This window comes from Oncorhynchus clarkii, chromosome 28, assembly GCF_045791955.1.
Source record: "Oncorhynchus clarkii lewisi isolate Uvic-CL-2024 chromosome 28, UVic_Ocla_1.0, whole genome shotgun sequence".
Lineage (NCBI taxonomy): Eukaryota > Metazoa > Chordata > Actinopteri > Salmoniformes > Salmonidae > Oncorhynchus > Oncorhynchus clarkii.
The window spans coordinates 36699577-36711809 of NC_092174.1; the positions used below are offsets into that span (position 1 = coordinate 36699577).

Below are 12233 nucleotides of genomic sequence, written 5' to 3' on the forward strand. Positions count from 1 at the left end.
CCCCCAGGTCTCCCCCTCCCAGTCCCCTGCTCTCTCTTTCTCCTCTTTCCCTGTCCTCTTTCTCTCCCCTCACCCTCTATCGCTCTGTCTGTCCTCTTTCTCTCCCCTCACCCTCTATCGCTCTGTCTGTCCTCTTTCTCTCCCCTCACCCTCTATCGCTCTGTCTGTCCTCTTTCTCTCCCCTCACCCTCTATCGCTCTCTCTGTCCTCTTTCTCTCCCCTCACCCTCTATCTGTCCTCTTTCTCTCCCCTCACCCTCTATCGCTCTGTCTGTCCTCTTTCCCTCCCCTCATCAGACCTTTTCACATGAGATCTTTTTCAGAGCTGATTTGATTGGCCTGTGTAAACGTAGACTTAGAGTATTGTGTCAGTCAGGCTTATGGTAAGTGCCCTTCATCCAGCATACAGCTAGCTGCCTGCGACATGTCCCTGTTCCCTCAGCTCAAGCCTCCAGGGGGAAATGGATTCCCCTACTATAATCAATTTACAGACACAACATGAGAGGATGGAAGGTCGAAGTCATGGAATTGGAATGAGTTGTAGTTATAACTTCTGGTTGCTAGTGCTGATAGGGGTCTGGGAAATTGGAGAGGGAGGACAAAAGAGGAAGAGCATAGACAACCATTTGTTTTCTAGATATGGTAGAACTTTACACAAAATATGCCCATTTTCTAGGGGTTGTTTCATGAACTGTTTTTTTTTTACTTTAATATGATGCCATTGAAGATGCAATACAGGAGAGCACATACAATGAGCAAATAGATAAATAACAATGATATATATATATATATATATAAAAAATAGAGAATATGAATCAAATCTTGTCATCATGTGTTACTCAAGTAATCTGGGTGCTCATTTGTTTTGAATGCATAAATGGAGCAAACTACCAGACTAGAATCAGGTCAACTCTATGGACAGACACCCATTACCCATACTCAATGATAATCAGGATGACATTACCCATACTCAATGATAATCAGGATGACATTACCCATACTCAATGATAATCAGGATGACATTGCAAATACTCAATGATACTCAGGATGACATTACCCATACTCAATGATACTCATGATGACATTATCCATACTCAATGATACTCAGGATGACATTACCCATACTCAATGATAATCAGGATGACATTACCCATACTCAATGATAATCAGGATGACATTACCCATACTCAATGATACTCAGGATGACATTACCCATACTGAATGATACTCAGGATGACATTACCCATACTGAATGATACTCAGGATGAGAAGGACATTTGAAGACAAGACGTTTTGGAATGAGGAAAATGACAAACATACCATATTATCTTCCCATCAAAGTGCATTTCCTATTATGTAAAACTGTACAGTATTCATTTTCACATTGTTTACACACATATCATGCTGTAAATTACACTAGTATGGCAGAAAAAAGGATGTGAGCAGGGTAGTCAAATCAAATGTTATCGGTCACATACACATATTTAGCAGATGTTATTGCGGGTGTAGCGAAATGCTTGTGTTCCTAGCTCCAACAGTGCAGTAGTATCTAACAATACACACAAATCTAAAAGTAAAAGATTGGAATTAAGAAATATATAAATATTAGGTTGAGCAATGTTGGAGTGGTATTGACTAAAATACAGTGGAATAGAATACAGTATATACATATGAGATGAGTAAAGCAGTATGTAAACATTATTAAAGTGACTAGTGTTTCATTATTAAAGTGGCCAGTGATTTCAAGTCTATGTATATAGGGCAGCAGCCTCTAAGGTGCAAGGTTGCTTAACTGGGTGGAAGCCGGCTAGTGATGGTCATTTAACAGTCTGATGGCCTTGAGATAGAAGCTGTTTTTCAGTCTCTTGGTCCCAGCTTGGATACACCTGTACTGACCTCACCTTCTGGGTGACAGCGGGGTGAACAGGCCGTGGCTCGGGTGGTTGATGTCCTTGATGATCTTTTTAGCCTTCCTGTGACATCTGGTGCTGTAGGTGTCCTGGAGGACAGGTAGTTTCACCGGTTGATGTGTTGGGCAGACCGCACCACCCTCTGGAGAGCCCTGTGGTTGTGGGCGGAGCAGTTGCCATACCAGGCAGTGATACAGCCCGACAGGATGTCCTCAATTGTGCATCTGTAAAAGTTTGTGAGGATTTTAGGGGCCAAGCCAAATTTCTTCAGCCTCCTGAGGTTGAAGAGGTGCTGTTGCGCCTTCTTCACAACACTGTCTGTGTGGGTGGACCATTCCAGATCGTCAGTGATGTGTATACCGAGGAACTGGAAGTTTTCCACCTTCGCCACTGCCGTCCCGTCAATATGGATAGGGGCGTGTTTAAATGCTAGCAACAATCTAGCTAGGAATTGGATATCTAATCTCCTAGCAAGGATAGCTATCTAATCTCTCGTAGAACCGTATAATCTGTCACGAAGTGGTGGGCTGCATGGTTCTGGTCTTTGGGTTTTCATCACTGGTTATTTGGAGCATCAGGATTGGGGCGAAGGCAGTACTTAAAGGACAATTCCACCCAAAAATGATATTTTGGTATTTGTTTCATTCCATTGTTGATATAGTCCAAATATATTTTGCATGTCAGTAATCAAGTTTTCAAGATATAACTTTTTTAAGATATAACTTTCAAAATGCATCATACCGGCTGTATTTCTATATTTTGAAAGTTATATATCTTGAAAACTTGATTACTGACATAGATATCCCGTCGTGACAACTAGTGTTGCTCGAATATGTTGACCAATTTACGCAAGGTTTTAGTTCTGGGTTAACCGAGATGAATATCTATCTAAAGCAAGAATATACCGGTAACTATGAAAATCTAAGGTCGCAGATTTCTATCTTTCATAGTCTACCAGAAAAGATGCCACAGCACCTAGTTTCATGGTAACATAAGGCTGTAGGGAATCACACTGGAGGAGAATAGAGCGCAGCCAATAGCCATATTGTCATATCATTTGAATTGGGTAAAGTATCAGTCAAGAAACCTGTATCAGAGCCTAGTCTAAACATCTAAACGATATCCTTGGGACGTGTCAACTCTGACATCACCCAATTGAAGTTGAAATTTAAAACGGTTAAGGTTAGTTAAGGGTTAGGGTTTTGGTTAGGGTAGAGGTTAAGGTTAGGTTTAGGATTGGGACACCCCAAGGACCCCAGATAGCACAAACTATCAATCAATCAAATGTATTTATAAAGCCCTTTTTATATCAGCCAATGTCACAAAGTGCAGTAGAGAAACCCACCCTAAAACCCCAAACAGCAAGCAATGCATATGCCTATACCTGTACAGGAAGAGATGTAAGTCATGAGGAAGTGTTCAAAGCCAGAGAAAAGGGTGGGTCACTTACATGTGGGGAGGTCTTTTGTTTATTTAATGCTATATAGAAGAAATAGAACAAAATCATCCATTGAATGAACTGAAGTGAGATGACATGGTCCTAACTGGAGGCGTGAAAAGTCAGCCGGCTACACAGGGCTGGAGGGCTCAGGGGAAGAGGAGAGGGAGATGGCTCCAACCACATACTCTGGTCCTCCCTGACCCTGCCCTGTCCTCCACAGCCCAGTGTAGAGCCTGTCCTCCAGGGTCACAGAAAGCTTATCAGACAGGCAAGGGGATGGAGCCTGAGCCTGGGGCTGAGGATGGGGATTTAAGCCTGGTGATTCAGGGTCTTCAATGTGGAGAATAGGGGGATCGATGTGGGAGTCTTTCAGGGACTTAGGGAGAGCCACAGGAGGGTTCTGTGTGGGGACAGAGGAGTAACTCTCTGATAGAGTCAAAGCTTGGCTACTGTTGTTGTTGTAATTGTCTACCCTCGGGTCCATCCCACTGGCCTCAGCCCTCAGTGTGTCAGATGACAGACCAGCTGTGTCCTGATTGGCTACAGTCTCATTCCCTGTGCCCTGATTGGTTGACTCCTTAACGTCTGTGTTCTCATGCACCGCACCCTCACAGGCCGCACCCTCATTGGTTGCTCCCTCGCTAGTCGCCCCCTCACTGGTCTCCTCGTCGGCTGCGCTGGCGATACGAGACAGCGTGCTGTGATAGCGTGTGTCTAGAGGGTATCCCGCACTGTCGCCCCTCCGTAAGGGTCTGAAACTCTGCCTCTCCAGAGAGGGCGAGTAGCGCCCCCCAGCACCAGACCCCGGGTCGCTGTACTGCTTGTGGCGCTGCCACTGCTTGCGAAGGTGGATGCGCGAGCGGTGCCGGGAGCGCAGTGGCGACTCCTGCTGGTCGAAGCGGGGATCGTGACGCAGGAACTCGTTGAACAGTGCGTCCGTCTTCTCGTCTATGCTGTAGTCACGCCGACGGAGGCGTACGGGCCGTGGCGAGGGAATGGGTTGGGTTTGGGGCAGCGGCGGTTGTTGCAGTTGTAGTGATTTTAGTGGCGATACCGATTGTGACGGTTCTTTGAGAATAAGCGTCTTTCCTCCATTAGTAGACCTTGGGGACCTCTTCAAAGGTTTCTCTTCCACCTCAGTACTCTTTCCCATCTCATCCTCCAACTCCTCCTGGAACACCTTGGCCTCGAAGCTCTCACACACGGTGCCCTTCCTCCCAGAGCTGGTGAAGAACAGCCTTCTCTCCGACGCCGTCTTCCCTCGAGGGCCTACAGGGGCCCCGAACAGCCTCAGCTCCTCAGGGGCCCTTATCGGAGCCTCAATGGACGTGTACCCGCTGTCCATCTGCAGGAGCTTCCGGCTGCACACCTCCCCTTCACCTCCTCCTCCTACCCCAGTTCCCCCTTCTCCTCCTCCTCCCTCACTATCTCTCCTTTGGACCCCCCTGTGACCAATCTTTCTTCCAGTGTCCCTGTATTCCCCCTCTGTCTCCCTCTGTCCTCTGTCTCCTCCCTCCCTTCCCGTGTCCCCATACTCCCATTCTTCCTCCAGTTCGTCGCCAAGGTCCTGGGAGAGGCAGGCAGCAAAGCCGGACCGAGCTGCAGCGCCTCCTAGTGAACACACGCTGTCGGCGTCGCTGCGTATGGACTCCCTGTCCGTGCTGCTCTGGTCCGAGGAGGCATACTGCTCCAGAGAAGCTCGAAGGCTCCAGATGTCTCTGTACAGGGAGGGCTGGGTCTCAGAGCTCTCCTGTCGACTGATACACACCCCAGACCCAGACCTTGATCGAGGCCCTGGATCTTCCCATAACCCTGGCCCTGCTCCAGCACTTAGCACCCCTTCTAACCCTGATCCAGAATCTGACTTTATCCTCACCCCTGATGCCCCTAGCCCTGCCTCAATTTCTAATTCTGCCCCTGTTATTGCCTCCACCTCTAACGTTGACTCAAACCTGTCTTCTGTCTCTACCTCTCTTTCTGTTCCCAGAACAGCCCCTACCCCTGTCTTGGCTCTTAACCCCATCCCTGCTTCTGTATTTGTAGTGGCCCCCAACCCATCCACAGTCCTTGCCCTTATCCTTGCCTCAGCTCCTAGCTCTGCCTGGAAACTTTCTCCTCCCTCTTGGGCTTCGTCTGCACACAGACCTTCCATTATCTCCGATCCCATACCCACCCTTTGTTCTGTCCCTAAAATATCTGTCTCTTCCTCTTCATCTTCATCTGACTCTTCTCCTGGCCCAACCCATTCATTGACCTCCTCTCTTGCTTCTTTTCTGGTCACTGCCCCAGCTTCTCTCCATAACCCTGTCCCTGTTCCCGTCGCTTCCTCCCCAGGCTCTTGCCCTCTCTCTTGGGTCTCAGGGGGCTCTGGTGGTGGGTGAGTTGCGTTTCTCTCTGTCCTGCTGCTGCTGGCAGCCTCTACCACCGCCTCCACCTCTAACCTGCAGAGAGACAGAGAGACATCAGGTAGATTCACCATCAAACAACACCCACGTGTTTTATTTCTCACCCACCTGTCTCTTATCTCTCTTAACACACTGCACTTATCAAAAGTAGTTAAGTTACGGAATTGATCATTTATTCAGATTCAATGGGTACCCCTATAACCGATATGAGTATAATACTGTTTGTTAGAAGTAAGAGTATGTGAATGGTACCTGCTGAGACAGGGTGAGGGTGGGCAGGTGGGGGGCGATAGCGACCCTGCAGAGAGATGCTGGAGGCCGCTGCTCTGGCTGTGTGCGGAGGGGAGGGGCTGGATGATGTCACGGCGGAGAGGGGGAGAAGGGGGTGAGTCCTCTTCAGTTGGGTCTGTGTTATCACTGGCTGCTCTCTGTCTCTGGAACGGACTCTTAGGAGAGCCTGGGGGAAACACACACACACACACACACACAGTGTTCTCCTCTCCTCTATCTTCATATCGATTCCAATGCAGTTTAGGACTCGATTCAATCAGTAGTGCAGAAAATCTGCGTTATGGTGCCACTGACATTGTTTCCGCATTCTCGGAGACGGCATTCACGGTAAACGCTGCATACACTGCATTCAGAAAGTATTCAGACCCCTTGACTTTTTCCACATTTTGTTACGTTACAGCCTTATTCTAAAATCGATTAAATAAAACATTTTTTCTCATCAATCTACACACAATACCCCACAGTGACTAAGCAAAAACAGGTTAAGAAATACTTTATTTCCATAAGTATTCAAACCCTTTGCTATGACACTCAAAATTGAGCTCATGTGCATCCTGTTTCCATTGATCATCCTTGAGATGTTTCTACAACTTGACTGAAGACAGAGTCCACCTGTGGTAAATTCAATTGATTGGACATGATTTGGATAGGTACACACCTGTCTATATAAGGTCCCACAGTTGACAGTGCATGTCTCAGCAAAAACCAAGCCATGAGGTCGAAGGAATTGACCGTAGAGCTCTGAGACAGGATTGTGTCGAGGCACGAATCTGAGGAAGGGTCCAAAACATTTCTGCAGCATTGAAGGTCCCCAAGAACACAGTGGCCTCCATCATTCTTAAATGGAAGAAGTTTGGAACCACCAAGACTTATCCTAGAGCTTCCCGCCCGGCCAAACTGAGCAGTCGGGGGAGAAGAGCCTTTGGTCAGGGAGGTGACCAAGAACCTGATGGTCACTCTGACAGAACTCCAGAGTTCCTCTGTGGAGATGGGAGAACCTTCCAGAAGGCAACCATCTCTGCACTCAGCACTCCACCAATCAGGCCTTTATGGTAAACAATTTAATACATTTTAGAATAAGGCTGTAACGTTACAAAATGTGGAAAAAGGCAAGGGGTCTGAATACTTTTCAAATGCACCGTATGTTGGCTCAATTGGAAATTACCTTTAAATTTCACATTAGTCCAAAAAGTTTAACTTAATAAAACCAGACATATGCCTCTAGCCTAGCAACATGACCTCTCACCTTTGGTGTCTAGACTGGCGGCACGATGGCTGCTGTCAAACTTCCACTTCCTGAAGTAAGGCCCGGCCCCCTCCAAGCTGGCATGCCGTCTCAGTTTGCAAAAGAAGTGCAGAACGGAACCCCGGTGGACGGGGGCCGGAGACGTTCCCCTCACTCCTCTCGTCCCTGTAATCTCCCCCTCTCCTTCTGTCCTAACCCATGGTCCGTCCCCTACGGCCTCCGCCTGTCAAAGCAGATAGAGTATAAGTAGAGATTGGTAGATAACGTAGATATAGAGATAATGTACATATAGAGAGGGTCAAGGAAAGGGTTTTAAGGACAGCCAAGTGGGGGCTTGAACTCCTGTCACCAAGGGGCATGCAGGGTTCCGAAATAGAGAGTGATACCTCATCAGAGTCTGTAGTGGTGTTTGTATAAAGTAATGTATAATACTCACGGTTCTGGAGCGGGGGGTTGGGGGGCACAGGATTGGTGGACAGTCGCTGAGTCTGGAGTCCAGTAGGATGTAGTGGTGGATGTCTCCAGGGAGGGCACTACCAGAGCTCTGGCCCAACCAGGCGGGCCCAGCCCTCTCAGAAGACTACACAACACACGAGGTTCAGTTAGGATGATCAGGGAAAAGCAATCGCAAGGTTGTATAGTAGGTTGAGTACAGAGGATCCTGGTGGGAGGAGCTATAGGAGGACGGGCTCATTGTCATGGTTGGAATGGAATCAATGGAACCGTATCAAACACATCAAACATATTGACTTTGTTCTATCGATTCCCTTCTAGCCATTACAATGAGTCTTCCTATAGATCCTCCAACCATCCTACCAACCACCTCTGGTTGAGTAATTGAGTCAGCTAGATTGTTATCTACCTTCCCTGGAGTTCTAATGCCATTAACCAATAAATGCTATGGGTTTTTTTACCATGGAAAAGTAATCATGCTAAATGTAAAATGTGGATGTTTACCTGGTAGAGGGGGTACAGTGGGGGTTTGGGAGTGTGCGGTTCGTTGACGTTGAGGCTGCTGCTCTCTGTAGATTCACACTCCATGATGGTGAGTATCTTCAGGGTAGAGGGAGGGGGGGCCAGGGGGAGGTGGGTCAGACGGGCCTTCTTCAGATGATGGAAGTCCCCTTCTGTGAGGGTGTATCTGAGTAGGAGGAGAGGAAGGAAATGGTATCTAAATTGAATTCAGTCCCAAGTTTCCATTGAGATAAAGAGATTGTTTTCCAAGGAAGCCCTTCCTTCAAAAGACTTAACATTGTATGGAGACGACTCTCCACTTCCACCACCAATCTGTACTTGTGTTGCAACAACAACCTGAGTGATACACAGCAGCCATTTTGTAAATAACATTGTCCTGTACCTGCGTCCTTTGTCCTGAGTCTTGCTCTCCTGTTCGTAAAGAGCTGACTCATTGAAGGAGACACGGCGGCCAGTAGAGCAGGTGGACATGAACCTGTCTGTCTCTTCATCATGGCAGCTAGACGGTGAGAGAGCATCTGATTCATCTAGCCTTATAGTGATGTCTGGAGAGAGGGGAGGAGAGGAGAGGAGAGGGTAGGCAACGTGAGAGGAGAGGAGGGGAGGAGAGGTGATGTGAGAGGGGGAGGAGAGGTGATGTGAGAGGGGGAGGAGAGGTGATGTGAGAAGAGGAGAGGAGAGGAAAGGAGAGGAGACGAGACAAGAGGAGAGAAAAAATGTAAGGAGAAGGTGTCAGTTTCTATGGTTTTAATAAAAACATTATGTGTCTAAATGGAAGTAGAATGTACATCCTCCTTACCTTGTGTGGGCTGTGAATCCTCCACATAGGTGGTATTAGTCTTCTCTGGATCATCACTGGCCCTGCATACAGAGGACAGAAAAAGAGGGAGAAAAGAGGGAGAAAAGAGGGAGAAAGGAGGGAGAAAGGAGGGAGAAAGGAGGGAGAAAAGAGGGAGAAAAGAGGGAGAAAAGAGGGAGAAAGGAGGGAGAAGGGGAGTGTTATTGGTACTGTCTCTTTGCCCTTTGTGGTCAAAAATAGAACTGTCTCCAGGCATCAAAGATTTAATGCTCATTTTGATTTCACTCTGAGCAGTAATCCATTTCTATCCTAATCACTTCAACACTGTGTCTCCTAATCTCTCTGTGCCGACGTGCCACAGTTTTGTTAATACAGAATACACTTAGGGTTAGTCAGAGTTAGAGCCAGGGACATGACCTATACTGCTGTAGGTTGGGTTACTGTAGAGGTGAGAAGTGTGTGGTACCTGGAGTAACGGCGGCTGCCCACAGAGCAGCGGTGACAGAACAGCAACAGCACGGAGAGAAGGATCAGTGAACCTCCAGCGAACACACACAGCAGGACCAGCAGGATCACATAGTTCTCCACCCGTCCTACCGACAGTGGCACCTCCTGTATAGAGGGAAGGACCATAAGGGTCAGAGGCCTAGTACCTTACCCTAGACACAACCGCTTTCAACCAATGGCAGTCTGTAAAAGTTTCCCAAATAGATCTTTGGTTAAGGGAACTTCTATCTGGAGAAAAATGGGGTGTGACTCTTCAGGTTTAATTTAGCCTAGCAGCTTACCCTCGTGGCTAACACTTTCAGTGTACACAGATCTGAAATGACTGGATAGGTGACAGAAATATGATAGAAAATCTATTGTATTTCATACTTTGCGTCCCATTAAAGGGTCTTGCCTTGCATTACGGTTGTGTGTCATAATGTATTGTATTGTCAATCAATGATTGAATAGATAGCCTGCAGTACAGTATTCTTTTGAAATGCATTACGTTTTCACACCATGTTTGTGTGAATGCGTGTGTGATTCTACTGTGCCGAGCCAACATCTCAGCTACATGACTAGTGCTGCTGGGAAAAATGTCATTTTCCTTGTGAAGTCAGAAGAAATATTTTTGTCCCATTACTGTGTCAGCTCAGCAGTGTAATATTTAATAAGGATTTATTAATACAGAAAGATGTAAGCCACACATACACACATACAGTAATGTTGCACAACTGCTCTTCTCTGTACTATGTGATTAACGTGCTCTGTCTTCCCTAAGTGATCCTCAGGATTAGAATCGAAACGTCAATGAGGCCTTTAATTCAATTTCCCTGCTCATCTGACTGAGGGGAAAATGAGGACTCTGCATGCTAAAAATGGAAATGGGTGGAGAAAAAGAGGGAAGATGTAGAGGAGAGGGGGAGAGGAGGAGAGAGGGAGAGAGGGGGAGAGGAGGAGAGGGGGGAGAGACGGAGAGAGGAGGAGATGGAGAGAGGAGGAAAGGAGGAGAGAGGGAGAGAGGGGGAGAGACGGAGGAGAGAGGGAGAGAGGGGAGAGACGGGGGAGAGGAGGAGATTGAGAGAGAAGAGGAGAGAGGAGGGGGAGAGAGGGGAGAGACGGAGGAGAGAGGGAGAGAGGGGAGAGACGGGGGAGAGGGGGAGAGACGGGGGAGAGGAGGAGATTGAGAGAGGAGGAAAGGAGGAGAGAGGGAGAGAGGGGAGAGACGGGGGAGAGGGGGAGATGGAGAGAGAGAGAAGAGGAGAGAGGAGGGGCGACAGGGCGGCATCATCATGAGGAGACAGTCAGACTGTGGTAAGCAGTGAGAACCAGACTTTTCTGCTGATGTTGTATTGTGGACTGATTCTGATAATGGAGGGCCATTAACAATGACAAAGCAGTTCAGCCAATGACAAAGCAGTTCTATATTGAATTTCATTTAACACACCCCTCTACTCTAATTACACTATGATTAAGACAGAGAGGACAGTAAGGGATTGGCTGTGATACCAAATGTGCTATGAGTCATGCTAAGATTGGTGATTGAGTGAAAGACCGAACACTCCATACTATGGATGGGGAAGCCCTCTAGATCACAAGAGTCTACAGTGATTCATAACCTTGACTGAGGGAACAACAAGGTCAACCTAGAAATTCCACACAGTATTACTGTTCCACACAGTATTACTGTATACTGAGTTAATAACTAATGAACCCCTGAGAGAGAAGGGGGGGGATAGAATGAGAGAGAGAGAGAAGAGGGGGATGGAATGAGAGAGCGAGATTGAGAGAGTGAGACAGAAGAGTGAGAGACAGACAAAGAAAGAATGTAGAGATAGGGGAATGATCTGAGTCTGCAACTCTACATTTTCCACAGAGGAGAATGGAACCCTCAGAATTAGCTTCTGGGGAAAGTTCCAGAACACCACCCATCAATCAAACATTGTCAACCTGTTAACTCCAATCACACACACAATCCAGCAACTGAGAGAATATTCTACGAGGAATGACTGGGAGGGAGAGGTGGCCATGGTTTCCAATTGAATGCCCTTCTGAGAATGAAAACAGCTGGCGTCAGGTTAGCTGCTAGCATAACCAGGCCTCGGATCAAAGCATCGCTAGATTCGCTAATGAAACAAAAATAATTGTGTGCCTATTGTTTGACCTTAGAAAGCGTGAACACATTTAAATAAGTGATCATCAGCATATTCATTTTTACTCTTCATCCTCTTTCTGTTACTGGACTACAGAAGTGTATTAGTGAATAACATATCACACAGGGTTCATCCATTAGTATATAGGTTCAGCAGGAGGGGGACTCATGTAAAGACTGTGTGTAGGTCTAGACAGTGAGGTGGGGATGGAGTACAGTGTGTTATGGCGTAGTAACAGGGAAAGGGGGGTACCTAGTCAGTTGTACAACTGAAATGTGTCTTCTGCATTTGACCCAACCCTTCTGAATCAGATAGGTGCTTGGGGCTACCTTAATTCGGATTCATTGGCGCTCGGGATCTGTTGTTGGGGGTTAACTGCCTTGTTCAGGGGCAGAATGAGCTCGGCTCCTTCAGGGAAAGCCTCACAGGCAGCACAATTACCTGATGGGTCTCAGTTATCATTACAGGAAACATCACACACACACACACACACACACACATCTCCACTGCCAGAGTGACTGTAGTGTA

The 12233-nt window shown here is 47.2% G+C and overlaps 1 protein-coding gene across 1 annotated transcript in view; it reads right to left on the reverse strand.

The window, feature by feature from the left end:
- Positions 1-1587: 1587 nt before the first annotated feature.
- Positions 1588-12233, reverse strand: part of LOC139386773 (voltage-dependent calcium channel beta subunit-associated regulatory protein-like) — a 20167-nt gene continuing 9521 nt past the window's right edge. The window contains exons 3-9 of the mRNA XM_071132584.1: positions 9533-9678; positions 9067-9128; positions 8650-8812; positions 8266-8433; positions 7293-7381; positions 6008-6212; positions 1588-5791 (exon numbers count right to left, since the gene is read on the reverse strand). Coding sequence (XP_070988685.1) covers positions 3478-5791; positions 6008-6212; positions 7293-7381; positions 8266-8433; positions 8650-8812; positions 9067-9128; positions 9533-9678 — 3147 coding nt within the window. The 3' untranslated portion in view covers positions 1588-3477. The remainder of the gene's footprint in view (positions 5792-6007; positions 6213-7292; positions 7382-8265; positions 8434-8649; positions 8813-9066; positions 9129-9532; positions 9679-12233) is intronic.